Source organism: Chelmon rostratus, chromosome 17 (genome assembly GCF_017976325.1).
Source record: "Chelmon rostratus isolate fCheRos1 chromosome 17, fCheRos1.pri, whole genome shotgun sequence".
NCBI lineage: Eukaryota > Metazoa > Chordata > Actinopteri > Chaetodontiformes > Chaetodontidae > Chelmon > Chelmon rostratus.
This window is the reverse complement of record NC_055674.1, coordinates 17,362,638-17,390,525: the sequence shown is the minus strand read 5'-3', so window position 1 is coordinate 17,390,525 and position 27,888 is coordinate 17,362,638. Positions and strand designations below refer to the sequence as shown.

Below are 27,888 nucleotides of genomic sequence, written 5' to 3'. Positions count from 1 at the left end.
TGTCATGCTCGCTTTTTAACGCGCTGCAGATCAAAGGTTCTGGAAAGCAGATCCCCGTGAAGAGCCTCAGATTGAAACGCTGGAGCAACGTGTCCTCTTAACGCAGTAAACAAACTCGAGTGATGTTTGATCAATAATTCAAAGCGAGGATGAAAATTCTCCAACGGTGAGGAGCCAGATTGCTCACCACCCACCTCAAGCTGGACCCATCCCAGCAGATATTACTTTATATTTCATCACCCAGCGCTGTCTGTCTGTCTGCCTGTCTGTCCTGTGCTCGTGTCTCTGTCGGCTGCAGCCAGCTGTGAGGTTGGCTCGCTCGTGTGAACGCGCAGGGCCGTGCTTTCTATAGTAACATGTAGTGGTGTGATATTAACATGCATGGCCGGGCTCCTCCTTGGCTCTCCTCTGCATCTTCATCGCCCACTCACTGCATCCCATCTCCCTCCCTCCCTCCCTCGGCTCACATGTCTTTAGCTGCATCCCCGTTCTCCATCTCTCTCCATCCATCCCCCTTGCCGTTTTCTTTGCCCCATCCCGTTCTCCTTCGTCCCCCTGCTCTTCCCTCCTTCTGCCTCCATCCTTCCAACCACCTGATCCTTTCCTCTCCTTGGCCCCCCTCCCGATTCCCTCCCGAGCCCCTCCCTTGCTCGCTTTCTTTTCTCTGTCTTCCACACACACACACGCACACACACACACACCCATCCCGCTGGTCTTTGAGGCTGCTGCCGCTGTTACGCAACGCTGCTCCCCAGTGTGTCGATGTGATCATTACGCAACATCTCCTACTCCTCTGGAATACTGATGAGCAGCAGGACCGAGGCAGCGAGGGGACAGCGGAAAACAAGGAGGCGTCTGCAAGAAAACAGAATTGGAGGTTGTGTGTGCACATGTGCACTCGGGGTGCTTGTGCATCGAGGATAAGGTTGGATTAGCTCTCCATTTATCCCCCCCCCCCCAAACTGTCCTCCTCGTGTTATGTATTGTTTCTTTGTCTCTCAGCGGCACCAGCGTGCCTCCCATTAGAGCCGCCGCAGCTGTCCGATGACTCAGGCAAGGTCAAACCACAAGCCAACATGTCATTTCATCCCAATTTATTTCATATGCATGATACAAGATACAGTTAGGACATGGTACTGCAGTTGCATGTATCCTGTACATAGTTAGGACAATACAAAAACACCCAACATATGTTTATATAAAAAGAGAAAATAAAGCAAAACACCACAAACAAACAAAACTTTAAAAATGTTTTCAATAGAGACTTTTAAATATTTTTCCAGGAGTACTATAGCTACTTTGAATAGTAAACAAGGACATAGTGTCACTGATGCGAAGCACCCAAAGGCAGAGCCAACAGTTTTGTTTGTTTTGGTGGAACATTTGCAAGTGGGGAGGCGAGCCCTGCTATTAAAATGACTAAATCCCAGCAAAAAGAAAAGGTAACAGCTGCTAGCCTGGTTACGCTCACACTGTTACCGACCACGTTAGGCTAACTTGACATTTTCAGTGCAGATCTAAACCGCTGCTAATATTTTTCCCCTTTCTTGGAGAATTTGCAGCCTGCTAAACATCAATGAGCAGAGTTGCAAGCTTGTTCCATGAGGTGCTACGCATCAAAAAACAAAACAAAAGGAGGAAGAGGAAAGATTGCTACATACTGTATGCAGTACTATAAACGATCTTGACGTGTTGTCCTCTAAAAGGCTCTCCTGGCCAGTACCTTTACTCAGCCTTAGGCAGAACATTTTCAATTTAGTTAAAAAAAAGCCAAAAGTTTGCATTCGTCAGCTACATCGACATATAAACAGCGTAATGCAGCCAATGTCGAGTTTGAATGTCAATGCAAAATCAAACACATCGCTGAGAGATGTGTGTTATATTACGCCATCAGGAAACTTAAGCAGAGAATCTCTCAAGAAAACACAAAATCACCAACTGATCCAGTGTATCTAGATATAGATCAATCTTTAGTAAATAGAAAACAATCCACACAGTGATCAAAAGATGCTGTTTTCAGCTGATGTTCGCCCCAAGGTCAAGCACTGGCTGCACAAGGATAGGTGCTGCTTTTACGCGAGTCATAAACACAGGACATCAGAGAAAAGATGCCCTGCTTTCCTTTTGACAGAACTGTACAACAGACCATCAACCAACCCATCCAGAAACATATCGAGTTTTCAGTGATGGTTTACAGACGTAAGTACACTTGGTGTAAAATATGCAAAGAAAAGGAAAAAGAGACAAGTTTACTGGGTTTCATGCATTAGGATCCTGGACTACAGAGGATCTAAACTGGAAGCACAAATGACTTTGGGGCATGTCTATTTAGTACATCATAGCAACTTTACATACAACATCATCACTGAAATAAAACGAGCATTACATAACAGAGTATTATTGCCACATTTATTTTCTTTCCGAGATCACGGCGATAATGAGCACGAGCCGACCGATCACAAAATCCGCATCAGCCAAAGACACTTGAGATATAGAGTCCCATAACAGTCTGCAATGCATTTACTAATTTAGACACAGACTCAGCTGCTTTGGCAAAAATAACTCAATTTATCACCTCGGATTCAAGGTTTTGCCAAATGGAACTAAGCTGCTTTTTATGTGCTCTCTGTTTCAACCAACACCACTTTGTAGCCCTACTAAAACTTTTACCCATTCAAAACAGGAGGTGTTGGATGAGGTAAATAAGAGTGTGCCTTGTCCTCTGTGTGTACAGACACATATTGTATGTATATAGAGAAAAAAATCCCATAAAACTATATAAATCTGTTTTTAAAACAAACATCCAAAAGCACAGTTTACCCATTGAATTCCCTGCATTGGTTTCATAGAAGTATTGTTCCTCAAAGGAAATAGAATTATCTGACATATTGTTGTACATCACAATCAACAGATGCATTATTACCATCAGAATAAATACAGCACTCTTTGACTATTTGGCAAATATAAGGAATAGTACTAGGTTAATAAAGACACAGTCAGAATCCCTGCCTCAGGAAATAAAGACCATGAGACAATCAGTATTTACAAGATCAGAAGCAGTCAGCTTTGGGCCTGCCTAAATTTAAAAAACAAAACAAAACCAAAAATCAATCCAGCCATCACTACACCAGATCAGGCAGGTAGCGGCTCTAGCGCCCTCTACCTGCAGTGTGCAGTAAAATAAACATCCCTACCGTTGAACATACCCCTCCACCGGCGAGGGCCCTGGGGATCATCAGACATATGCCTTCAGGAGTAACCTACCGAACAAAAACGACTACTCTCTCTCCGTTTGTAAAATCATCATCTCTTAAGGAATCCCAAAATCTCGTGTGGGGCTCTGGAAGCTGATCTGAGGTTAGTAGAAAAGGATACTACGTAGCTTTTAAACCGGAGGACATGCATGTTTTTTTTTTCTTTTTTCCTCCTAACAAGAAGCTACCGTGTCTCCCATGGGGTTTGTGGTACATAAAGGTAGATACCTGCCACCACTGTAATCTTTACGCATTGTGGTTTTTTTTGAGAAAAAGTGCAAAAATGGATTCGACACTGATACACGCCACATATCTCTGTGGTGCAGGGAGATGACTATATATACAAACAGTTTAAATAGTGTTTGTGTGCGCAGAGGCGTGCATGTTGGTTACAAGAAGGAAGAACTGTGACTGAATCACACCGCTAACGGACTCTCATCCTCACCCCTCTGCCGACGTGGGGTCTTTGCTTCCTTTCTCTCCGGCCTAGAAGCGCCGCTGCGACTCTGATGCTGCCCCTTCATTCGTCTGTCCCTCTCCTGCACTGCCGTGAGTTCATCAGCGCCCTTCTTCTGAGCATCAGTATTTTAAAGGAAGTACGGACACAACAGACACTAAGTACAACACAAGGAAATGTGAGGGACGGCGAGTGTGCACCATTCTAAATACACAACTTCTAACTCATGCTTTGGTCCACTAAGTGCTGTGCAGTGATAAAAACTGATTTGTGTGGTATCTGAAAGCCTGTGATTCTTTTGTACCTGTCTGCTTTTCATATTTCCTGACTTTGTTGAAACCGTCTTTTGAGACGGACCATTTTTTCCACGTGTGTTTGACCATGGGAGTGTCCACAATCGTCCCCTTCCTGTCTGAGTGTAGGAGCCAGGCGCTCTCCACAGGCCTTCCTGTGACCTCCGCTCCCATCGCGCCTTGCTGCCTGCCAGTGTGTGTCCAAAACTCAGAGCTTGACACAGTGACTGGAGGTCAGCAAAGACAACAGTGCAAATTTAGATTCCCTCGGTGTTTGTGTCTGTGTTGAATTCTGCGGGGAAGGGAGTTCTGCTTTTTGTCTCATTGATACTTTGTGTGATTTATTCAGAGTTCTTTTACAGTGGGCCGTACTTAGCCTCATACCGGGCCAGGATGTTCTTGCAGCGGCCGCAGTCCTTCCGCAGCTCGGCCACTTGCTGCCGCAGCGCCGCGTTTTCCCGCTCCAGGAAGGAGGCGCGCACCGTGATCTGGTTCTCCTTCAGCCGCCGTGCGTCGCGAGAGCGCTTTGCTGCCACGTTGTTCTTCTTTCTCCTGGACCAGTATCTCTCATCCTGGGGGCGGGAGAGGGAAAGCGTGTGAAAAAAGACGGCTTTAATCGACAAGCCACTACCGTTTGCCGATGCTGAACCAGGACTGACCATAACACTGAGTCCAACTGCAAACATCATCGCTTTCTGCAGTCAAAAATAATGAAAACACGTGTTTTTTTTTTATGTATTGTTAACAGATTCCTTTCTCTCTCAGCAGGCTGGAGGGGCGTGCCTAACCAAAATAATGATCAATAAGTCACACACATTTGCTTCTTTGGTGCGCGCCACCAACAGACTGAGGAACAGCTTCTTCCCCAGAGCTGTCAGAGCTATTACCCCCTGCAGCCCCTCACTGGAGTGAGAGACTGTGAGAACTAGGAGCCACTGCACACTGCACTTTTACACCTTCACCTGCACCTTCTGTGTACTTAACATTTAAGCACACACACGCCTACCTAATTGTCAGCTGCATTTCATCATATACATTTTAGTATATATTCAGCTGTTGTTGGTATATTGCATTGTTTCAGTATATTTTTATTGTCTTAGTATGTTTTTATTTCTGGTATATATTTTCTATTGCATTTTCGCATATTTTTACTTCATGTTAGTCTATTTTATTCCCATATCTTTGTTTTATTTTCGTATCTTTCTTATTATCTACAGGGGGTTGCAATGCAAATTTCGTTGACATGCTCAATGACAATAAAGGGAATCTTGAATCAATGATCCTACCTTCTGCTCATCTGGAACAAACACTTTCTTGGCCTTCTTGATCATAGGCTGAGGTTTCAGCTCCTCCTCGGAGAACTTGTGCTTGCGCGGGTTGAACAGCTCTCCCCCCGGCACACTGGACAGGACCAGGTCTGTGGGGTCCGGCTGGAAATTAATGTCCACCTCAATGGCGTCTGGGTCGATGGGGGAGGGTGTGTTGCGCTCTGCAGAGTTAGAATCTGTGGGAATGGAAAGAAAAAGTCAGGCTGGATACGGGGGAGACCACTCAGATAAAACACTACTAACCATCAGGGACTTAACAGGTGTGTCATGTAAGAGCTGGCCACCTGTTGAGGGTCACCTTTAACAAATAGGGAGCAGCATATCACCAGAGTAAACGCTAACTACTGTTTTCCAGCGAGTTAATGCAGTTAAACTCTTCTGAGTTCTGTAGAAGAGAAGAACTTGAATTTAAAAGGTGTGAAGATGCATTTTTCTGTTAAATAAGGACAACGGGTGTAAGATTATTTGCTTGACAGTTTGTGAGTTTATTTTGTTTATTTATTGGACTTAAAAGCGAGGAGAGTGAAACGTCGCAGTCTCACCGACATCTAGCTGAAACTACGGGGGACTTTAACAGACTGTTGCCTCTTGAGGTACAGAGTGGTATCACCGGACAGGACGGCCACAGCTAGCAGCTTAGCATGCTAATGTCAGTAGCTATCTCTGAAACATGATAGATGTCTTTGACCTAACGTTCTTCTCATTCTGTTGATAATTTTGGTTTATTTTTGAATGTTTTAAACTAAAATTATTTGCATACGCATCACATATTGCACTGATTGCAAGTACAATACTGGAGCTCAAACGTGCACTGAACAGTAAAGACCAAACATCTGCTGGTCACTACAGGTCAAACACAACAGATTGATTACTTTGGGTACTTGTCTACTAATTCCTCAATAATCAAATATAATTCTAACAGCACTTCTATCTTTCTAGAGTGGCAAGAAACTAAACATAGATTGTAATTCAAAACAAAACAAAGGTCCTGTATAACGTCCTCTCTTTTAACGTTCAGTTTCTGTCTTTGTCTGGGAGGTGTTGATGCAGTTGCAAAAGAGAAAAACCTACCTACCCAGTAAGAACTATGTTGCCATTTTATTCTGATAACTTCAATGGCTGCATGTTTGGGCCTCTGTGTGCACACATGCAAACATTTTCAGGGATTGGGAGAGTTGATTTTCCCTCTGAGGGCTGTGAATCTGATATTTGCATGAACACATTACATTGATTTTTCATCATTGCTAACCTTTAGGATGTTTAAGTCAACAGGTGACATGATTTCTCTCAACAGTCCATGACAGTGTGTGCTTTTAGTTCACAGGGTTTTGCATATCACAGTGATATGGGCTGTCGTGCTGGCCACATGCCAAACATATAAAAGCTACAGCATGGGCTCAAAGGTCGGGGCTTTGCATGTGTCTACACATGCAATATTAGTTAATGGAACACCAGCATCTAGATGGCTACAGAAACACTTCACTTAACTACTAACCAACTACAGGCAGCTTAAATAAAGGCTTCACTGTCCAGTACTCAGGAGAGCATAATAACCAGTATAAGTTATCTAAAATGTCATAAATAAAGAGGAAGACACATTCACAAAGAAGCCATCAGCAGTCCAAATGTTCAACAAACACAAGCCCCTATAAATTCCTCACCTGTTTGCTTCTCTTTCACTTCCACTTCTGCTGTTGCCTCCTCAGACGAAGGGTCCTCATCTTGTCCTTCCTCTTCTTCCTCCTCTTCCTCCTCATCTTCTTCTTCCAGTTTAGCTGGTTGTAGCGTAGTGACCGTCACAGGTTCCTCTGGATCTGAGGTGACCAGAGAGGTGGCAGAGACAGAGGAGGAAGATGCTGAGGCGGAGTCGGAGTCGGGGGCAGCAGCAGCAGCAGCGGGGGCAGGGGGGGGCGGAGTAGCAGATGCTGTAGCTGTAACCTTGGGGATGAATTTGCCTTTGCTTGCCACTGAGGTGAGAGTCTTCTGCAGCTCCTCCTCCTCCAGGGTCACGGGGATCCCGTTCTCCAGGAGGAACTCATCCAGGTCCATGTACTCCAAGTGGAAGGTCTCCCCATCATAGGGAATGGTTTTCTCCCAAATGGCCGGGGTCAAGGAGGCCGATACCCCTCCACTGCTGCCGCTGCCTCCTCTGGAACCTCCACCAGCACTGGTCGCCCCAGCCCCGCCTCCCTCCACATCTTCAGATGTGCACAGCTTCTCCTTCTCTATTTCTGCATTAAAGACAGGAGGGAACAGTGGTGTGATGAATGTCTTTTTTCTTGTGCACACATGATTTCAAGGGTCCTTTCAAGAGTCTAAGACACGTGCATGCACAGGAAGAGCTAAGAATAGATGGAGAGAGGCAGGGTGGGAAGAATGGGGTTGTGACAGCAGTGTGAAATCTGACAAAAAAGGGGGTTGCAACCAAAGAGCCTGTCAATGAGTATGAAAGTGACAAAGTAGATGTGTAAATTGAATAAAGGACCGAATGAGTCTTCGGGGAAACCAGACAGTGGAACCGGAAAGGCACAGAAACAGCCGAGAGAGAGAGACCTGCTTGTTCCGCTCATGCACCCCAAACCACCACCACAAAAACTAGAGACCACATAACACTGGACCACAGTGATGGATGAAAAACCACGCAGTGTCTTTATCTTTCTGTGTGTTTCCAGTGTGTGTGCGCTGCTCGCAGAGCGGCACAGACCAGTTGGAACTTTTTGTTCTTTTTTTGTTTCCTCGCAGCCTCGGGTGAAACTGCTCTGCGCGACATATGGCATGTCCGTCCTAATCTGGCTCCATTAGCGGTCACACTTACAATCAAACTGCAGCAAACAGCCCGTGGTACAGCACTGAAGATTATGCACATCTATCTGAGTACTATGTTTTCAAAACCGTCGACAAAAGTCGCAGCTAATTCACAAGGCAAGAAACAAACTGGAAAAAGAGAGCGCTCGTTTTCGCGTTCGGGTCTTACCGTCGTCGCCTTCCTCCAGGATGTTTGGAGGCGGTATGTCCATAATCTTCTTTATAACAAACGGGAAGGACTTCTGCGGAGCCGCCGGAGCGGCGGTGCCGCTGGGCTGAAGCGCCACTGTCACCGCGGCTTTGCCAGGCATTGTTCGCCGTCAAGCTCCGAGCACACCGAGCGGTAACGTTACCGAGAGCCGCCGCCTCCACCGGGAAACGAGAGTAACAAACGGAACGCGGCTCCGAGCTCGTTTCAACACTGCTGTTGATGTCAGGCCAGTGTGACAAATTCAACGCGTTTGGATGCAAAAACAACACTACAGAGACCCCTTGTTCTCCTTGCCCACCGAGCGCCTTTGCCACGCCCACTCGCGGAATGGTAGCAGCTGGTTGGCTGTCAGTGCTGTCCGTATGAATGTTAATGATGTGGCTGTGCGTGCACAGAGTACATGGACACTGTTGTCAGTGTAGTAGTTCTACGACTGCTCATTGGCCGCATATTGTCCATATGGCGCTCAATTGTTTATATAGAAAACAACGTAATAAGAACACACAGTCTCGTGCTGGCAGCGTATGAATATACTTTAAGTAGAAAGTGTCAGTTCTCGCGCGTACAAACTGCATGAAAAGGATGCGGGGAGCACGCGCCTGAAAAATACTCGATCACACATGTGCAAAGTTTCATCATGCGCGCAGATTAAACTGCAAGTCTACACCCGCACGGATTCTCGATACACCCAAAAATCACAGCGCAATGTGCTCGTGCAAACACGCTCAGCCGCTTCCACGATCTTGTCCTCCGCAAGAACATAATCGTGGCCAAACACGTGCCCCCGCCCCTACAGGACTCACGTGAATGTACAATCTGTCGAGAGGCGTGGCTCCAGACATTTAGCACGTGTGGGCCAAGGCGAGCTGGAGCGGGCACGCGCCCATCTTTCGAACAGCTGGCACGGGACCCAGAGGTAACAGAGTACATGTTGTTTACTAGACGGTTCTGAATAATACTGCTCAGTATCTTTATAATAATTTACCACATTTCGTTTATACTTCACAACAAAACTACAATGTTTCGACCACATTAGTTTATAGTTCCACAACTCGATTTTAAGGGATTAACCCTCTAAAATTCAGCGTTAGTAGTGTGAAGTCGTCGTGCCATCTATTATTTCAAACAACTGCATATTTAACCAAAAACATTTACTGCTCTTTAAAATAAACGAATTTCTTCCACATCAATAATCCCAGCGCCGCAACAATAGAGGAAACCTCACGTTTCCGTGCACGCGCTGCTTTGTTGCACGCGACAGTGAGCGCGCGAGGCTCCGTCGCTCTTTTCAACAGGATGTTTGCGTCCAGGAACACGATGTTCAAACCGCGCAACACCCCACCTTCACCACTGATCTGTGGGTTTTTTCCCCAAGTTCTCCGCACGGTAAACAAAGCGCAGCGTGTCTGCTGCAGCAGCTCCAGCAGAGAGGAGGCCAGGCACATCCGTAACGCAGCAGCTTGAGTACAGAGAGGGCACTGCCTACACTCCCGTCCTATAGAAATGATTGTTGCAAGAGGCATAGATAAGTCTAGTTACTGTACAGCGTTTGAGTTGCCTCAGCCATAGTATTGCCCAGTTGAGACATACTGTCATACAATCATGTCAAGATTTTTTTTAGCAACGTTACCATGATTTGATCATGTCAAGTGTAGACGGATGGAAAATGCATAGAGAGAGTGAGTTATAATGATCCGTTCTGATTCAATCTTGTTGCATGCTATGCACCAACCAAGAAACCTATGTGAACCAGACACGCTGTCACACATAAGGTTTAGAAACAAACCAAACACAAGAGACTTTTTTTAACTTGCCCCAATCCAACTCTATGGTATTTTCTGAATATTTTAAAAAAAACACCAAAATGTCACATTTCATGTATCCATTCAGCTGGTCTGTTGTATTATCTGTAAAAGTATCTCACTAAATTATGGTCATGGTCAAATGTTGCTTTGGAAAGTTGTTTCCAAAATAAGTTCACAAAGAGAAAGACAGTTTTTATTCTTAAGATTTATTGTTTTTCTCATAAGATCTTATGTTAGTGGTCTCGCTACCATCTGCAAATTTGTCTTTGATTTTGTTTGCATTGCAATGTAGGAGTTCACTTTATTTTCTCAGTGTTAACATATAAACACTCCACAAACTCCCAACTTGTTTAAAATGGCGATGTAGCCTAGAACTGCTGCGTAGTTTGCGACTGCCTCTTTGTCAGGATGATTAATATCAAAGTGTCTTGTGGCAGGGGTAACTGGGTCAGTCTGGCTGCGTGTGTGGCACAATAACCACAACCCTTTCTCAAATAATGTGGGCTACCTTGCCTGTACTTGTACATACAGTTCACAAGGACGTCCTTGTTACTTGCTAAATATGATGCAGAGTTTATTGAAAAGCCTTGGGCTCCAGTCTGTTAGAATCTCAGAATAAACAATTCTAACACTGATGAAAACAGTATTTACTCTCATGAAGCAGCTCAGACAAGAGGGGGCCTCGTGGTCCAACGTTTGTTTCAGGACAAATGGGAACAGGAAGTTAAGCACAGCGAGATGATTGTGTAGCAAGATGAGAAAATTCAGCATGCAAACACCTTGTGTGCAAATACAAGTCTGAAGCTTCTCTCTCCTCAACATTAATCCTTGTTAGACCTGTTTACTGTCCTGATCAGATCATTTACTGATTGATCTTTATTTTGGTCTTCATGTTAAAATCGATCATCCTCAAAATAGAGATTTTTCCTTTTTCTGAATTGCAGCATGTTCTTGTTAAAGAATCTGCAACAATAATGCTGGATAAGGACAAGAGTCATGGCATCACCAAAATAATACACATAGTATTGACTGCAACTAAAGGAAAAGACCGGACATCAAGGTGAGCCATCAGTGTCATATTATCAACAGGCACAACAAACTGAAACTCGATCCACAAGTGTGAACAAGTATGTGTCTAAATCAATGATATGAATAAATCCATGCACCAAAGGCAAGTAAAAGTTGGAGGAATGAATTATACCACTTTGTTACTTCAATCAATTGAATATTTCTGTCAGTATCTTTTCATAAGTCATGTCTAATGATAAATAATTAATATGCTGAGTGGAATCGATGAGGAGGCCAACAGCTATGAGGCCAAGCTTGTACAGGTTATATTCATGTCACAGTTTTCATATCCAAACAAGTTATGCCAGTCGGATAATTAAAAAAAACTATGCTGTCAAGTGTATTTTGTCAAGCTTGAAACATGCAGCTGAATTAGATTCTGCTTTACGTTGCAGGTATAGCAGCAAATGCATCAATGCCTGCCCAAGAAAATGAAATCCAATGAATGATGCCATTTGTTTAGATTTGAGATCACAAGATGATAATTATTTTGCATTTGTTCCAATGGGACAAATATGTAGCTTCATAGATGTACCAGAAATAAGATGTTAGTCCATTCTTACATGCTGAATCCTAAATCCCTGCATTGTTGACCGAGGTCAGGGGTCAGTGTGAGTGGCCCCACTGTCCCTCTACCTATCCAAACCCTCCACACACCCAGACAGAAGATGAGCTTATACAGCTACTTCCACATTCTTCATCTGCATACCAGCAGTTTATAGGCAAATGTATGGTCCGTGATGGGAACTTTGAGGTGTGCAACATATATTTTTTCAAATTTAATGACAAAATATGCTGGCTGCATAGTAAAAGAGTGAAGAAACACAACACATTTTCTCTGTGTCACAGAGAGTGCCTTTGGCTGGGATGTGGAAGCCTGAGCATACACAGTAAGCTGAGCGTACAGCATGATGTACTAACCATCTGGAGGAGTGCTGTGGAGTGCAGGTGAGGAAAAAAACAAAACAACAACGCTCGAATGAAGAAAGAAAGGCAACTATTGAGTAAAAACTAAACTAAAATAAAAAAAGTAAGCGAGGAAGTACACATAAAGAGCGCAGGGAGAATGTAATGATGTGATGAAACCCGGAGTGAGGACTGTTTCAGTGCTGTTGCATCAGTTGCAGGCTGCTGTGTTGTCACTGCATGGAGGAACCACGCAGACAGTGCGCTGACTTAATGTGTGCACATTATGAGTGATCAAAGCAGCTGGACACATTTCCATGCAGGCCTGGACCTGCAACAGGAAGAGCTTCAACATGCAACCATGGTCACCGTTACTACAGTGACCGCTGCCACAATGAGGTCCTGTTTACAGCAGGAGTGATGATGAGACCAGGCTGCATTTAATCCCACTGTATTGAGTGTTATGAGGTGTTTTTCTAGTTATCTAGTTGTCCACTAGTTCTATTAGCTTTAAACCAATGCTGCAGGAAATACTGGGATCTTTAACTGGAATAATGATAGTAGCGATGGCTCAATGCAAAAAATACCAGACCTGCATTCCTGATTTTACTTGAGTAGCTTTAACAACAAAACATACTTGGAGCATCAAAAGTAAAGTATTTATTAGGAGAGTGACACAAGACTGTAGTGTATGATTGGATAACAGTGTGAATTGAGGCTAATTCCAACTGCTTTACATACTAGTTTAATCTATAAAAATGCAATGTGAATCATGTCACATTAAGTTAGTAAAAAGTACAATTCTCTTCTTAAATGTAGTGGAGTATTAGTAAAGTTGCATAAAATGACTCAGTAATATTCAAGTAGAGTTTAAGTACCTTAAAAGTGCTCTTACAATACTTGACACAAGTCAGACCACTACAGTTTACACAATACAATAACATGTGCAACGCTCTGACAAGCGTCCAGCCTGTTTTTGTGCTTGAAAAAGCATCAAAAAATATTCTTACCTGTGTCATCAAAGGCAGGGAAGGAGAAGGGGTAGTCTGCCAGGGACTTGAGCAGATCAGGAACGTCGCTGCTGTCCCCAAACAAGAGTTGCTGAGCCGATGTCATGATGACCGAGCCGTGAAACTAACTACTAATGTCTGAGAGACGAGAGTCCAGCTGAGAGAGAAGCGCTCCAGCAGGGAGTGAGTGCGCCGTCAGCTCCTCACTTCAGTCACTTTTCAATAACTTTGCAGCAGGTCACATCACGGGGACGCCTGCATGTGCCCAAACAACATGTATTACAATGAGTACAGAGAGCCACGCCCCCCAGATCCTGCTGCGCCGTTGACAGCGGAGCACGCGCCCGTCACTCACACCACAGAGCCAATAAGAAAGCAGGGGGCGGGTTACGACGAATGATCCTCACAACATCCCAGTTCTAGCGAGCACATTTCTCTCCACGCACGGCCGCACGTGCAAACTGGAGGAGGCTCGAGGCCAGCGCCACGCCATCTAGTGACGTGTTGGAGTAGTGCACGAACAGGTGCGGTGAAGTTTTACGTAGGTGGAGGAAGCGTTAGTGGCAATACCACACTGTAAAAATCCAGAAAGTCTTTCCACAGTGCTTCTGATGGATAAGCACTGCTTCACTTGGTTTACTTCTCATTTTGTTAAAACAATGATCAAAACTATAACTCTCATAATCATAATAATTTGGCCATCATGGCAACAACCCTCTCTGATGATGGAAATAATATAATATGAACAAGAATAAGACACACATGCTCCACATAAAATATACAAATTGAATCATATGACCAAAAACGCATGTCTTTGCTTGCGTACAACTCAGAACTGACTGTGACCATTTTAATTCATGTCAAAGGTTAAAACTTTGAGAAATCATGTGTAGGGAGTACAGTATCCTACAGTTAAGGCTTTAAATATCCTCTTTAAGTGAACCCTGGAGCGAATGCTCTCTTAACACTCCCTCCTCAGACACAAACAGAAGGGAAAAGAAAAAAACAGTATAAGAAAATTATGAATGTCACCCAGAACACAAAAAAGGCTGCATGTATGGTTAAATCTCTTTTCGAATATTCTTTGAGGAACTGTGTGTGTTTCCATCTGCTGTGTTTTTATTATTGGTGTTTTAACTGAACAGACATGAGCAATACAGGTAGCTCGGAAAATGTCCCATGACAGAAGAAATGAAAATATTTACCAATTTAAAGTGAAGAGTATATGGCATGTTTTAAAATGCAAATAAACATGCTTCATGTGTCAAGTGATCTACTGGCAAATTTCCACCTGCTGCTAGTTTAATCCCGTCACCTGCTGATTATCGTATTAAAATACTAGTTTGGCAGTTACAAAAATGGCTCACAAAATTAAAAGCATTTCTTCTCAGTCCTGAAGAAGAAAGTTGAACTTCCCAAAGTCAAACTCATCAGGCATGATGAGCATGTCTTCCCTGGCTTTGGCCAGCTTCTGGCGCAGGAAGTCCCGTCTCTCGGTCCACTCCTGCAGCTCCTCCGGACTGTGGGCGTAGTCGCAGCTCACGCCGTCGGGACAGCCGCCATCTGACCTGTCGAACGTGTACAAAATGCAGAACGTTTCAGTTTTTTTTCATTGGACCTTTACACGTTTACAAAACAGGATTTTCCTAACAAACAATGTTCGGACTCATACAAAAGTAATCTCTCTCAATCAGCCAGTATGACCCACTAGACGTGTGTGTGGCGCTGTGTTTGTCTGCAGAGACTCTGCGCTCTGCCTGTGTTTTCTTCTTATTTTGCTGTGTTCGGGATGGTTCTGGGCTGCAGCCTTTGGGCACTGGGTGTGTAGCTCCAAGCCAATAACAGCGCACAACTTTATAAAAAGGTAGCGACAAGATGCCACACCATAAGCGGCACGCATCCAAGACAAAGCTACGGCAATGGCAGACAGCGCTGAAATGTTGTGTTTACTAACAGTAACCAACATTTCCTGCACAGTATACTTTCAAACCTGCATGGTTAATTTTTGGACCACTGGAGGGCAGCACAACAAGTAGTAAACAAAACACTGACATATTATAGCAATATAAATAAACTGGTACACTGTGACAAAAATCAGAAATGCACCTTTGTGTACCAGGCAGCAACTGAACTGGGTCTGGGTTATAGAATGGACAGTGTCATGAATGGGATCACTTTGGGAGGACACTGTAAACAGTTTGCACAGTGAAGTTGCCATGGCTTGACGCTAACGATGAGTGATGAGTGCACCGAAATGTGGTGCAAGATGTCGGCCGCATCCACATCTAGCAGACAAAACAGGAGTGTTTTGTACAGCCTCAAAGAATTTCAATCATCCATCATCTGATAAGGGCAAAAAGAGCGAAGAGCACGTGGGTGTAGCACACGCTATTGCTAACAAACAAGCTAGTCCAATTAAGTTGGATGAAGACCGGGTCTTACTTGGGGCAGAGTTCAAAGCAAGTGCCAGGGAAGCGGTAGCTCCACGTCAGGGCTTCGTCTTCTCCCTCACAGCTGAACACTCGGTCCTTGTGCTTCTCAGACGAGATGTGCTGCTGCCACTGCCGCTCACCGTTGCTGTGCTTACCGCACAGACGGCAGTGGAGGCCACTCTGAAACGCAGATGGGAGGCATCATCGTCAGCTTCCTCTTACACATAGAAACCGATGCGGCAGTTTTTGGGCTCTGATTGTACGGAACTGAAAAACAAATGCATAACCACCATTGGCTCAGCGCAGTCAGTTGGCATGACGATGCATTTCTCTTCTGGGACGGGCTGGGTGAGCACGGATCCATCTGTTTGGCGGCTCTGGTTGTTTAATACCAGCCACATGTTGTATACCTGCTGCATGTCCAGCACTAGAGGCACAAATACAGATGTGTTACCACTGTGAGGAAGCTCAGTGACAGACAGAGCCAAAGACAACAGATCAAGGCAGAGCGATCGGGCACCGTGCTCCTCAGTGGAGACTTGAGATCATGCATTTACAGATTTCCATCTACATTCTGGCCATTTTAGCAACAACAAAGGCAGCAGGACACAATGTACTATTTACAGTAATTTAGCATAATAATTAAGCACTTTTAAGCCACAATTCAGTAGGAAGCTGCATTTAACACCATCAGCAACATCAGGTCAAGAGTTCACATTGTCCAACACTTTATGACCAAACATCTGCATTACATTAATAATCACATTCCCATCATCCTCAGCATGTTAACACTGTCACTGTGAGCATGTTAGCATGCTGACGTTAGTATTTAATTCAAAGCGCTGTTGTGTTTGAGTACAGCCTGGATACACAAGTAGCTCTTCAAACAGGGCTTTGTGATGTTGGGTAGGCTTCATATATTGCTTTGAGATGCATTCTGGGTAATCCAAGCGCCAGGTTTGGACAAAGAATAAAACAAGACTATTTCTCTGGTTCTGTTCCATCAAGTTTGACCTTCTTTGACTGTACATGAGGAATCTGGCAATGTTATGGGAGAGCAAAGCTAAATCAGTGTAGTAGAGTTTTAAAAGCAATATTTCAATCACTCACGGTCATTTTTCTTCATATACATCCACATCTCCTTCTCCTCTTGGCTGTGGGCAAAGGTGCATTTCCCCGTGTAGTTACATTTCCTTTTCTCCAAAATCTGGGTACACATCTGCCAGGAGGAAACGTAATGCTGTCAAACACAAACTGACACCATAATCACCATCAACAGGCAATTTTCAGCTTTAAAGCACCGGATACTGTACGCGAAACATACAAGACAAGAATAGCAAGAAAGCCTGGGGGGACAGAGCGCCTAGTTGAAGCACACCTACATCGTACTGCAAAGGGAAGTTCTTGACATGTGGCAGCGGTCGGACCTGAACCCATTTGCTTCTCTCCAGCGACTTGACCAACAATATCCGTCTCTCTTTAGTCCACCTGAAGATCACAACAGAGGAGGACAAAGGCTAAAATTAAAGACGGCCACCAAACACAGACCTGATCAGAGGCAGAAAATAGATGGATCATGTTGGCTCAATGTGATTCATCAGTTTTATATGTGGACAACACTTAACCTTTCACCTTTTTTCAGGCAGGCTTGAAAAGCTGTGGTTGATATTAAATAGGATATCAGATAAAACTTTGTGGCATGGCTACACTGAGAGATGACTTCTGTAATTTAAGAAACAAATTATTAAATGCAGTACACTTTCCACCATTTTCCAGACTTGTGTAGGAATTGTGCAAATATATTGCAACCCTGATTCCAAAAAAGCTGGGATGCTGTACCTAACACAAATAAAACAGAATGTGATCATTTGCTCATCCTTTTTGATATAACTGAAAACAGTACAAAGCCAATATATTTACTGTTTGACCTCATTGATTTCTGTAAATATCTGCTTATTCTGCTGAGTCTGATGCAGCAACATATTTCAAACAAGTTGGGACAGGAGCAACTAAAGACTGGGAAAGATGTGGAACGCACTAAAAACACCTGTTTGGATCATTCCACAGGTAAACAGGTTGATTGGTAACAGGTGATAGTATCATGATTGGATTAAGGCTGTTACTGCATGGGCTCTTTGAACTCTTTGACAGAGTTTGTTTGCAAATGATCGTATTCTGTTTTTATTTCCGTTTCACACAGCGTCCCGACTTTTTTGTGGAATCGCGTTTGTGTTTTTACTCACGCGTGTCGGGCCTTGGCAGTGCAGTACTTGAGGGCTCTGTCAGGTTCACTGATCAGGCCGCCCGACCAGCACTGAGCACAGACAAACTTCATCTTCATGTTGAGACTCCTCCCAGCTCCTGCTCCTCCTCTTGGTTTGCTGCCACCACCTCCGGAAGACAACTGATTAAAATCAAATGAGAAAGTCAGGCTAGCCAACAATTACACTGATTGTTCACAAGCTGCATCTGCACAATCTGTTTGCTGCGAGCACAGTACATTTGATTAATATCTCTGATAAATATTACAGTCTTTACATTTAAAGGTCTGTAAATGACAACTAAGTCCTAAAATGATTAAGAACAGTTTCTTACTCTATTTCCTTTCTGTTTGCTTGAGTTTTGCTCCTGTTTGTCAAAATACCGTGTGGATACTTTGACAATCTCATCAGGGCTGATACCTGTAAACACACACACACACACACACACACACACACACACACACACACTCTTACATATTTTTATTCAAGTGAACAAATAGAATTCAAACATCTTTATTCTAATATTTCACTCTTTGTGTCTGATCGACTGCACCTGTGTCCCGCTGCACCCTCCACGTTTTGAGCTCTATGACCGAGTGGGCATAAAAGCAGCTGTCCTCTCTCTGGCAGCCGTATCGGATGGCTTGGCGGCACAAATCCAAGCAGCACCTGACGCTCAGCGGGCGGACCTTGCTGTAGTGCACACTGTGGGTCCTCACCATGAACGCCAAGCACCTGATGGGCACAGATGTCGAGATTCAACAAGTGTTTAAAGATACGCAGAAAGACGTGAGAGTTTAAGAGCTGGCACGCGCTCACTTATTGGCATCGAAGGCGTGGCGAGCGTCCAAGTTCGAGCAGATGGTGGGCTTGTCCTTGCAGCGCTCGCTGATAATTCTGGGTTTACTGTCATAGCATTGCTTAGGACAAAGAAAGACAAAAATACGAAGATAAGTGCAGTGTCAGAGCTACAAGGATGAAAACACACACTGGCAACTGGTACTTCTTAGGATTCCTCTTTTTTTAATACACAACCAAGCTGTGCTGGAGTTTGTGCTCAGTTAAACACAGAAAAAGATGGCTTAGAATAAAAAAAAAAAAAGTTAATATACAACTATATAAATAATAAAAAAATAGGACATGAATGAATACTAATAATGAAAATAACAATAATCTTATTTTGACATTTCTATACATCTAAATATACTTATTTCATATATTTTAAGCCAACCCCTGTGAAGCATGATTGTCCTGCCTTACAGGGAGGTTAGTACAAACTGCACATCTAATTCTCATGCAAAAACAGAAATAAAGTAGAAATATAGCATACAAAAATGAATACAATATAGATAAATAATAATAAAAGCCACCATGTACATATTTATATATTCTTTCAGCTGGTATTATACTAAAATATTAATTAAATATGTATTAATGTACTTCTGTATTTATTCCAGCATTTCTGCATATATTTATTTCCTGATGAATAAGTAATGAGACACGGGATAAAAGCGATCAAACAAAGGTTGACTACAGTAAATGTACTACAGCTTTTTACTGGTTTAACCCTTTGTTGCTGGGCAGAAACTCCAGCCACGGTTGTATTATTTCTCTAACAGTATTGTATTTTTTAGAAGAATAGTAATAACACATATATTAGAACATATTAAACAGCAAGATTCATGCAACAAAATTCATTATTACCCCTAATAAATGACAGAACATTAAAATGACTGTCTAAGCGCACTGACCTGACAGAGGAACAGGAACCTGCCCTTGTTTTCGTGGAGAAGGCGTATGATGCTGTTTGCAGGGTCCAGTCTGCCAGCTGCTGTTTCAAACAGCAGGTTTCTGTCCAGCGTCCCCTTCCTCTCTTCCGTCCAAACGTCGATCTCCAGCTGGTTGTAGGCAAACATGCATTTCTCGCCGTAAAAACACAGGCCCAGATCCCCGGACTTCAGCAGCTCTGGACACGGGAGAACTCATTCAGTCGTGCGCTCACGGCCACATGTGACATAAACACAGTCCAGTTAATCACTCGCGTTTACTGCAAGTTCACTCTTTAACTGTGCAGATGTTTGAAGGCATTTCCTGACTTCATCTGTCATCAGCACTTCACATCCAACTGATTCTGACCAAAGGGGCCAAAGTGGAAGTTTCAGGATATGCATCATGATTTGTAGCTGAGTAATTCTGAAAGCTACATCTACCGTTAGCTCCACATGTGTATGGTCCATGTGCCAGATAGTCAGTGCTAGTGTCTATACTGTGAATTCCTGGATATCAGATGCAAATTTTGTCAGACTGATTGTTAGTCAGGGTGCTTTAACTGCTTGCTCTCCCTCTTGCCTCCAGCTGCATGGAGAGCTGCTTTCTCTCCTACTCTGCTCTCTGCTCCTCACTGCAGCTGCTTTTATCTTCTTTTCAGTTTCATTCCCTCATGGTGAGTATCAGGTACTGTACTGTCTGGAACTGAACGTTCACATCCGCTCATTTTGATAAAGCGATGACCAATGGGGAAACGCCAACACTCTGCGGTCCAGCCAAAAACTGCGTGTCTGTTCAGTTAATTCATTTATTCGACATGGACGTTACTCTGCAGCAAACTAATTACACTGCATGCACACAGTAAAACGCCATGTTCAGGAAATTCTGTCCACACACAGACACACACAAGACACGTTTTGTTGTCATGATACATGCGCTATGCAAATCAACGTATCTCCAATAATGAGCAAAGAGCAATGATTACCAATGAACTAATCACCAGAAGAGATGATTTTGAGATCCTTACCCTTGCATAGTACAAACGGCCCGTTGAAGGAAGTGTTGGCAGGAAGCTGACGCACTCTGGTCCACTCCGAAGGATGCGCTGCCTTCCGTCTACATAACAGAATGTCTCGCTTACAGCTGTGGACCAGGTCGGGCATGTGAACGAACGTGTATATCCCTTTACCTGAAAGTGGAAAAAATGCAAGCTATTCAACGTTGGATGTTGTTTGTGATGTACATTTGCAGCTTGTAGGACATATTTAGCTATCACCACCTCAGGATAAACATGAAAACACAAGATCATTTTAAGATATGCTCAAAACCGGGAACATCAAAGGGCATGAAGCAGCAGCTGGATCATTATGATTTTCACAACAGTTAGTTTGAGACAGTGCTGGACCGTTAACGCACCTTTCCGAGGGAAACAGGCCGAGCAGGCCTGCAGGAACTCGTGGGTGGAGGACAGGGGATTGTAGACAGAAACCTGCGATTGGTTGTTCCTCTCCTTTGTTACCTTGGCGAGAAAATTTCGGTTAATGCTAACAAAACAGACAAAAATAGAGCAGATAACACAAGCCAGATAACCGGTCTTACTTTGTAGTTATTCTTTGGAGATCGTGTTACAGGAGCTGCAGCACCTTGAGAGCCTGTGATACCTGAGGAGCAAAGACAGAAGTACAGCTGTGATGGTTGCACACTTCGTAGCATATGGGCTAAAACATGTGCAAACTTTTTAAAAAGGGAGCACATATTTATTTTGCTTGAAATTCAAACGTAGTGTTTTGTTTTCTCGTTTCGTTTCGTTTCTCCTGTAACTCAGCATAAATGTATGGACAACTGCTTTGTTGAGCCATGACATGCTCAAAGTGTTTCCTGCTCTCCTCAAAGTTGGCAAGTTTTCTAATTTTCATTTTTTTTCCTTGTGAGATACTGCTGACTTTCACTTCCTCTGGGCTCTAAAGTCCTTCAAATGAAGCAACGTCACAGACGTCGCTTCATTTTGATGCGCATCAAAACCATTCAAGCTAAATTTCAGAATCTATTAGTGGTCATGACACCTAAAACAACAGCCTTTACCAATAATATGTCACCAATAAATCATAATTACCGGCTGAGCGGAAACTAGAGAGCAAGTCCAGGCCTGTTAACCCAATGGAGACTGCTGGCAAAGCTGCCACACCACCTTCTTCTGAGGGGAACGAGTCCAGGACATCAAGGGAGTCAAGCTGGTCCACAGCTTTCACACCGAGTTTAGGGACATCACCCCTCAGACCAGCTGGTTTAGAAACAGCGTCCAGGGGATCGAGTTCATCTAGCAAATCATCAAGGGACTTTTCCCCTGCGCCCAGTTCTGTTTGGGATTCACTCTTGGCGGCAGCAGCATTTGGAATCGGATCCGAGAAGTCATCCAGGGAATCCAGGCCATCCAGAGCATCCAGCGCCGTGGAGGTCAGGCCTAAGTTCGGAACGCCTCCGCCGCCTCCGATTCCAGAGGTCCGGAGGTCGTCCAGCGCATCCAGCGTCGCCGCTGTGGTGCCGAGTCCGCCGCCTGAAAAGGAGTCCAGGGAGTTGAGCTGGCTGACGACTGAGCTGAAGAAGGCCGGGGGTAGCTGGGGCGTTGGAGGGGGCAGGACAAACGGGACTGTGTGTGTGCAAGTTGATGTCCTACTGGGGGCTGAGAGTGCCACCTGGGTGTGGGTCTGGAAAACATGGAGAGGGAAACTTCAGTGAAGATACATGAAAAAAAGAAATGAGACAGAATGTGAAAAACTGTGAACCAAGTGTGTCCTGAAAGGGGACCCGACTCTGCAGTTTCCCTCAGCTCTGCATGCAGGAGGTGTAAAAGCTTCCAGCATGTTAGCAAATTCCCTTTCTAAGGTTCTGAGGATATTACCAAGACATTTTGTTAGCTGCCTTCAAGTGGCCAAAATAAATAAAAAAAGAATGAAGCTTTGAAGGAAGTTTCGCTTTTTTCAATGAAAAAAGCAAACAAATGCAGATTGTGTGTTTCATGATCTCCATGTTTGCTTTTATTATTGGCTTTCTCGGTTTCATTTTCACTCATTTGGCAGAACAGCCATAACTAAAAATATACACAGATATTTGAGCTTCTAATTCAGAGAACATCTTAAAATTTATAATTCAACTGCATCACCAAGAGATAAAAAAGGTCTGATTAGCTATCCAAAGCAAGATTCAACTTTTCATTCTAGTGCACTGAAATGAATGACAATGTGGGGACAATCTTCTCTTCCAGACTTTCCAGCTTCGCAATCTTCTACACCCAAGGACACCTTCGTCCCATTATCAGTGGCACCTCGCAGAAGTTCACTGGTCTGCGAGGACAAACGCAGCACAAACACAGATTTTTACCTCAGCTGGCTCCTGCTCATTAGGGAAGCAGTCGAGCAGGCAGTCCAAGTCATCACCCATCAGCTCGTCCTCCAAAGAGTCCACTGCGTCAGGAGTGGTGGAGGGAACGGGGGACGGAGACATGCTGGAAAAGCTGACTGAAGGGAAGCAGGGGGACATTTATTTAGATCTTAGTCGGATTTGTGCAGATTGCAAACACACCTGCTGCCTGTAGTGTTAATGAGATACAATTCAGATTTAGTCAAAGTCAAGGGTTCACACCTGGTGCAAGGCCGCTCAGAGGATTCACACCATTTCCTGAATGAGCATCGGGAACCTGTGTGAGAAGGTACGAAAACAAGTACAATCAAGCATAAATGGAATAAAAGCCTGAGAAGAGGATCTGCATCTGCTGAACAGGACAACGTGCACGATCACTCATTCTGTGATAAACGGCTGTCAGAAAATTTAAATGTGAACTTTGCACAGCTTTTAGTTTTTGAACATCTGGCGGTGAACGTCAGAGATGATGTGGAACTTGCCTTGATGGCTTCAGGAGTCGTGCCTCCATTTGTGACCTCTCTCCTGATGAGTGTGTCCTCCTGGGAAAGACATGATAACAGACTGGATTCAAGAGACGCAGCAAACTGAGGACCAAATAAGAACAAATGCGCACCATGTCTGCAAACTGTGAGACAACAGAAATTAGTCAATCGTCAGGGAGTTTTTTTAGCGTATATACACCATTATAGCTATTTCTTTAATATCTCTGGGTGCTTCTTGTGCACTGCATAGCATATTTACAGGATTTTAGCATCAATGGAATAAAACAACTTGATTTTTAAAGTATTTAATTTGCTACATAATAAGTCATTGTGCATAAGCCAATCACAAAATAAAACTACTTACACTACGATATACGATTTTATCCATGTCCACCCCATGACTGATCCCTTAACATTATTCATTTATATTCCTCAGGAAACCAAATATAAACAATAATAATATGGAGAAACTTATTGTCCCTTACAATCATACAATGCGCAAAATCTGGATCTGAATCGGGACAGACTCCAGCTCTAATCCAGTCCCTTGGTCACGGGCCCTGTCCGGATAATCAACCTCAGACTTTACTAACCTTTGCGCTGACATAGGGTTTTCGAATTTTTAGTCCAAGGTGGACGGCCAGCTCCTGTGCGAGCTCATTCACCTGTTTGTCCTGTCAAGAGTCAAACAGAAAAAAAGAGAATCCATTGCTTTCATTTTAAAGGTTGATCTATTTCATACTAACTTTGTATTTAGATTTACAGTCAGGCATTTTCTCATGTCTGTCAGCATGAACTTCCTGTACCAGACGGCTGATGAGCAGACAGTCGGTGGTGCAGTCGTAGGCCTCCCTGTACTTCCCAAGCTCCTTCAGGCAAAGTGCCTTCCTGTACAGAGCCCTGCGGCTTTCCTTACACACTTCCAGAGCTCTGTCGCAGTCCGTCACGGCTTGGTCGTATTCAGCCTGTGGAAAACAATTGAGATAAAAGTCAAGGACAAGGAGCAGTTCAGATGAGGGGCACGGAGTAGGGTACGGCAAACTAATCCACAAATAAGGGAACCTGCCCCAAAAAAGCCTTCATTTCAGAATGTGGAACTACTGAGCATCACATCGACCGCAAATCAACAGGAAAGGAAGAATAGTTAAGTTACTGTGCTATACTGAGTTTATAGCACTTTTATGAACTTATGTGATGGTTAAATAGCTGTAGGAATATGTTTATGTTTATGTTTATATCGTCTTTGTACTGTTTTCAGTTGAGTATATGTCAAAACTGATCAGCAAATGATCATATTCTGTTTTATTGATGTTTTACAGTGTCCCAAATTTTTTTGGAATTGACGTTGTACCTTTTCTTCACATTACACTTTTAGCATTATCTGAAGTGTAACTTGACTAATATCATTGAATATAAATTATCAGTTCTTTCCCTTTTGTTTCTGACATTATTTGTCACTTCCATCAGAGGCTGCTGCGGACTACTGCAGGTCAAAGGTTCTGGTTTTCCCAGTTCCAGCATGTTGTAATAATGTTGTATGTTTTTTTTGTTTTTTTTTTAAGTGTGGATATGAGTGTATCTGTATCGATGGTCGGCTTGGCTGGATGATCAAGGACACGGGAATGTTATAGACCTCTGAATAGCCACATTAATCCTTAACAGCTTCAGTGGGATGATCACCAGCCTGAACTTGGTAGTGCTTTTGTAAACTTTGTGCCCCTGGTACTCTGCCAGACTGGCAGGCGGAAAAGGGGGACTACCTGTTTGACAAGCACACCCTGGGGGACAAGAGCTAAACGCAGAGCTCGGGGGTTGAGCCTCAAATTACAATCTGAATGATACGCCGGCTTTGAACTAAACTCACCCCTCTGCTCCTGCTGTTCATTCACAGTATCTCTTCTCCAGCTCAGAATGTTTATTAATGTGTAAAAAATCTTTACACTTCTCTTTTTTGAGGTCTGCTGACCGTCACATCCAAAAACACAAGCCCAGAAGGTTTAGCTTAATACAGATTCATAATTCATAGTAATCTGAAAATTAGTTTTTTGTTTCTTCTTATTTTGTCAGTTGTGACATCTGTTGGATATTATTACAAGTCTGTCATACTGTTTCTACAATGTGATAATCTAAACATCAGCAGATTTTTGTGATGATGATGATGATGAGGGTGATGATGCACTTAACTGGTAAACTTTCTTGGAATGACAATGGCAACTGTACCCCCCCCCCCCTCTTTTTGTCTTCTCTCACCACTGATGAAGGAACACTTATAATCTGTCGTTAGAGTATCTATAGAGTGATTGCTGGTTCAAAATTATTAAGATTTCAAAAATAATGTACGCATTATTTTCTAATCAAGTGTATAAAACACTCAAATCGCCACCGTAATAGCAAGAACCACATATTATCTCTTAACAGCTCTGCACTGGCAGCTCTGTGAGGCTGGACTCAGCACAGCAGTGCCTTGAGCTAAAAGCTATGGTAACATGTTGGTAGCATTACTATTATAAGTATTATATCTAACATTCACTTTGCACTAAACAGAAAGTACAGCGGAGGATGACGGGAAAGTTGTTAGTTTCACAGGTTCTCTGTCATAAAGGAAATGATTATTACCTGTTGATCCACTTTAATCTGACTCACACACGCATCAGGTTTGGGTGTGGAAAAGTGTTTGTAACAAGCCAAACACATAGCTGCATCTTCTAATCTTAATGTTGTTCTTTTAATATTATCTTTCATCTCTGTCTATTTAACCACTTGTTAATATCCCTGCTTTTACTGCAGTTCCTGTGTATGATACTCCTTTAAGTTTTGTTTTATTTCTCTATGACTGGCTAACTTTGACCATATATTGCATGGTACTGGAGTTTGTAAAGCACCTTGTAACGCTGGTGTTGAAAGGCACTATAAGTTTATTATTTTATCACTTCGTGAGTGTCTGTCTGAGCAGAACCGATGTGCACTGTAACCATCTGCTGCTAATTTGCATGACGTGGCGTCTCAGAAGCCCACAGGACCAAACGCGTCTCACCATACTGTGGTAGGCAGCAGCCCGGTTGACATACAGGCTCTCCAGCAGCACCTCGGAGATGTGGAGGTCCTCTGCTGCAGCGTAGAGTGAGACATTCAAGCCTTCAGTGAACTCTCTGGCCGCCTGCTCCCACTCTCCATCTCTGAACAAGGCGTTGCCCTCATCGAGCAGGTTGCACACCAACCGGGTCAGGAATTCCTGGGTCAGTGGATCACAAAAGTCATTAGGGATACATCGCCTGGGAACCATGAATGTCAATCCATAAAATAATTGTTGAAATATGTGCTTCTTTTTTGTTTCCCAGTACTGTTTTCTTGAAAGAACGGAAGGATGACATGAAGAGCTTCAGAGAGATACAGCACAGAAACCACTTACGACCAAGTGGCTGTATATCATAAACGCATGAAACCAACAAGGCAGGAGTGAGGAGACATTGTGGCATAACATTGTTTGTAATATGAGCTGGTACCTGATAGCCCTCAGGATCTGGATAAGCAAGGGGAGACCTGAAACACAAGATTAGACAAATACAGAGACAGCTCACTTATCAAGGATATGAGTCATCCGGGCACAAGGTAGGTTTCACTTTCCGCCTTCAAACAAAAAAAAAAAGTATCTCACTGTATGAATGCCAGAGATTTGCTGATCTCCTCTTTGCGTTTCACTCTGGCAGGGTCCATCGCTTGTTCACTGGGGAGAAAACAAAGACCACCTCTGGATTAGCAGCAACGACAGGCAGATGTTAGGCTGTCAGTGGCTCTGAACCGCGGCTGATGTACGCCCACTTGCTCCACAAGTACAACAAACACCAGCATTCATTCTCTGCACCGACATACAGCATGCAACCCCCAACCCGATCCTGCCTGCTCCCCTGCTGCCCCTGGCTTGTCCGTATCATGGCGCGACTGGGCCAACTTCTGACACACCTACCTGATGAAGTGAGGAAGTTCATTGAACCGAAGCAAAGTTTACAAGCGTGTCATTTGGAGTCCGAGAGGAGGGAAAGACGGGAGAAGTGTGGGCCGGTGAGCGGTGGAGCTGACGGTGGCTGACAGCGAGCCGCGGAGGAGGAAACCCGCCGAGGGTCCTGGTCGGATTTAACGCTCCCCGCTTAAGTTTCGATTCCCAGCAGCTCAGCACCAGTCCAGCCGTCTTCTTCTCTGCGTTGCAATACCAACTTTTTGGTGCGTACCGCCACCTACCGGACTGGAGTATGTAGAACAGGATATACTGCGTGTTGTTTTATAGTAAAAAAATACTTCCACATTCTATTAAACACTCAGTCTGTGTCTCCCACACATTACCTCTATTTGTTTAAAGTTTCCTTTCCAAATCATATTACACATATTACAATG

General features: G+C 43.8%; 2 protein-coding genes across 3 annotated transcripts; both read right to left on the bottom strand.

Moving 5' to 3' along the window:
* Positions 1-1,077: 1,077 nt before the first annotated feature.
* tefb (TEF transcription factor, PAR bZIP family member b) lies at positions 1,078-13,404 on the bottom strand. Of its 2 annotated transcripts, none has more exons than XM_041956164.1 (4): positions 13,138-13,404; positions 6,994-7,563; positions 5,291-5,508; positions 1,078-4,576 (listed from the first exon to the last, which is right to left on the bottom strand). In XM_041956164.1, the coding sequence occupies exons 1-4, from the start codon at positions 13,241-13,243 to the stop codon at positions 4,361-4,363; spliced, it is 1,110 nt and encodes a 369-aa protein (XP_041812098.1). In that variant the 5' UTR covers positions 13,244-13,404; the 3' UTR covers positions 1,078-4,360. The 2 variants fall into 2 exon arrangements, with proteins under 2 accessions (XP_041812098.1, XP_041812097.1); XM_041956163.1 differs by lacking the exon at positions 13,138-13,404 and adding an exon at positions 8,307-8,671.
* A 569-nt stretch (positions 13,405-13,973) lies between these two features.
* LOC121620210 (zinc finger CCCH domain-containing protein 7B-like) lies at positions 13,974-27,671 on the bottom strand. Its single transcript, XM_041956162.1, has 23 exons — positions 27,464-27,671; positions 27,155-27,223; positions 27,003-27,039; positions 26,534-26,731; positions 24,306-24,464; positions 24,093-24,173; positions 23,497-23,556; positions 23,237-23,291; positions 22,976-23,112; positions 21,711-22,302; positions 21,197-21,258; positions 21,014-21,116; positions 20,625-20,786; positions 19,582-19,796; positions 18,650-18,750; positions 18,384-18,565; positions 18,165-18,250; positions 17,813-17,973; positions 16,952-17,057; positions 16,680-16,788; positions 15,860-15,996; positions 15,580-15,749; positions 13,974-14,705 (listed from the first exon to the last, which is right to left on the bottom strand). The coding sequence occupies exons 2-23, from the start codon at positions 27,211-27,213 to the stop codon at positions 14,525-14,527; spliced, it is 3,153 nt and encodes a 1,050-aa protein (XP_041812096.1). The 5' UTR covers positions 27,214-27,223; positions 27,464-27,671; the 3' UTR covers positions 13,974-14,524.
* Positions 27,672-27,888: the final 217 nt, after the last annotated feature.

What these genes read in the sequence shown, in the direction of transcription:
- tefb (XM_041956163.1), bottom strand. Translation starts at nt 8,448, where the DNA reads ATGCCTGGCAAAGCCGCGGTGACAGTGGCGCTTCAGCCCAGCGGCACC. An exon ending in AGTGAAAGAGAAGCAAACAG is followed by an intron (nt 5,509 to 6,993) that starts GTGAGGAATTTA and finishes CCATTCCCACAG; the next exon opens with ATTCTAACTCTGCAGAGCGC. An exon ending in TTGTTCCAGATGAGCAGAAG is followed by an intron (nt 4,577 to 5,290) that starts GTAGGATCATTG and finishes TCCCGCCCCCAG; the next exon opens with GATGAGAGATACTGGTCCAG.
- LOC121620210 (XM_041956162.1), bottom strand. Translation starts at nt 27,213, where the DNA reads ATGGACCCTGCCAGAGTGAAACGCAAAGAGGAGATCAGCAAATCTCTG. An exon ending in ATGAGCAGGAGCCAGCTGAG is followed by an intron (nt 22,303 to 22,975) that starts GTAAAAATCTGT and finishes CATGTTTTCCAG; the next exon opens with ACCCACACCCAGGTGGCACT. An exon ending in GTATATGAAGAAAAATGACC is followed by an intron (nt 15,997 to 16,679) that starts GTGAGTGATTGA and finishes TTGTGCCTCTAG; the next exon opens with TGCTGGACATGCAGCAGGTA.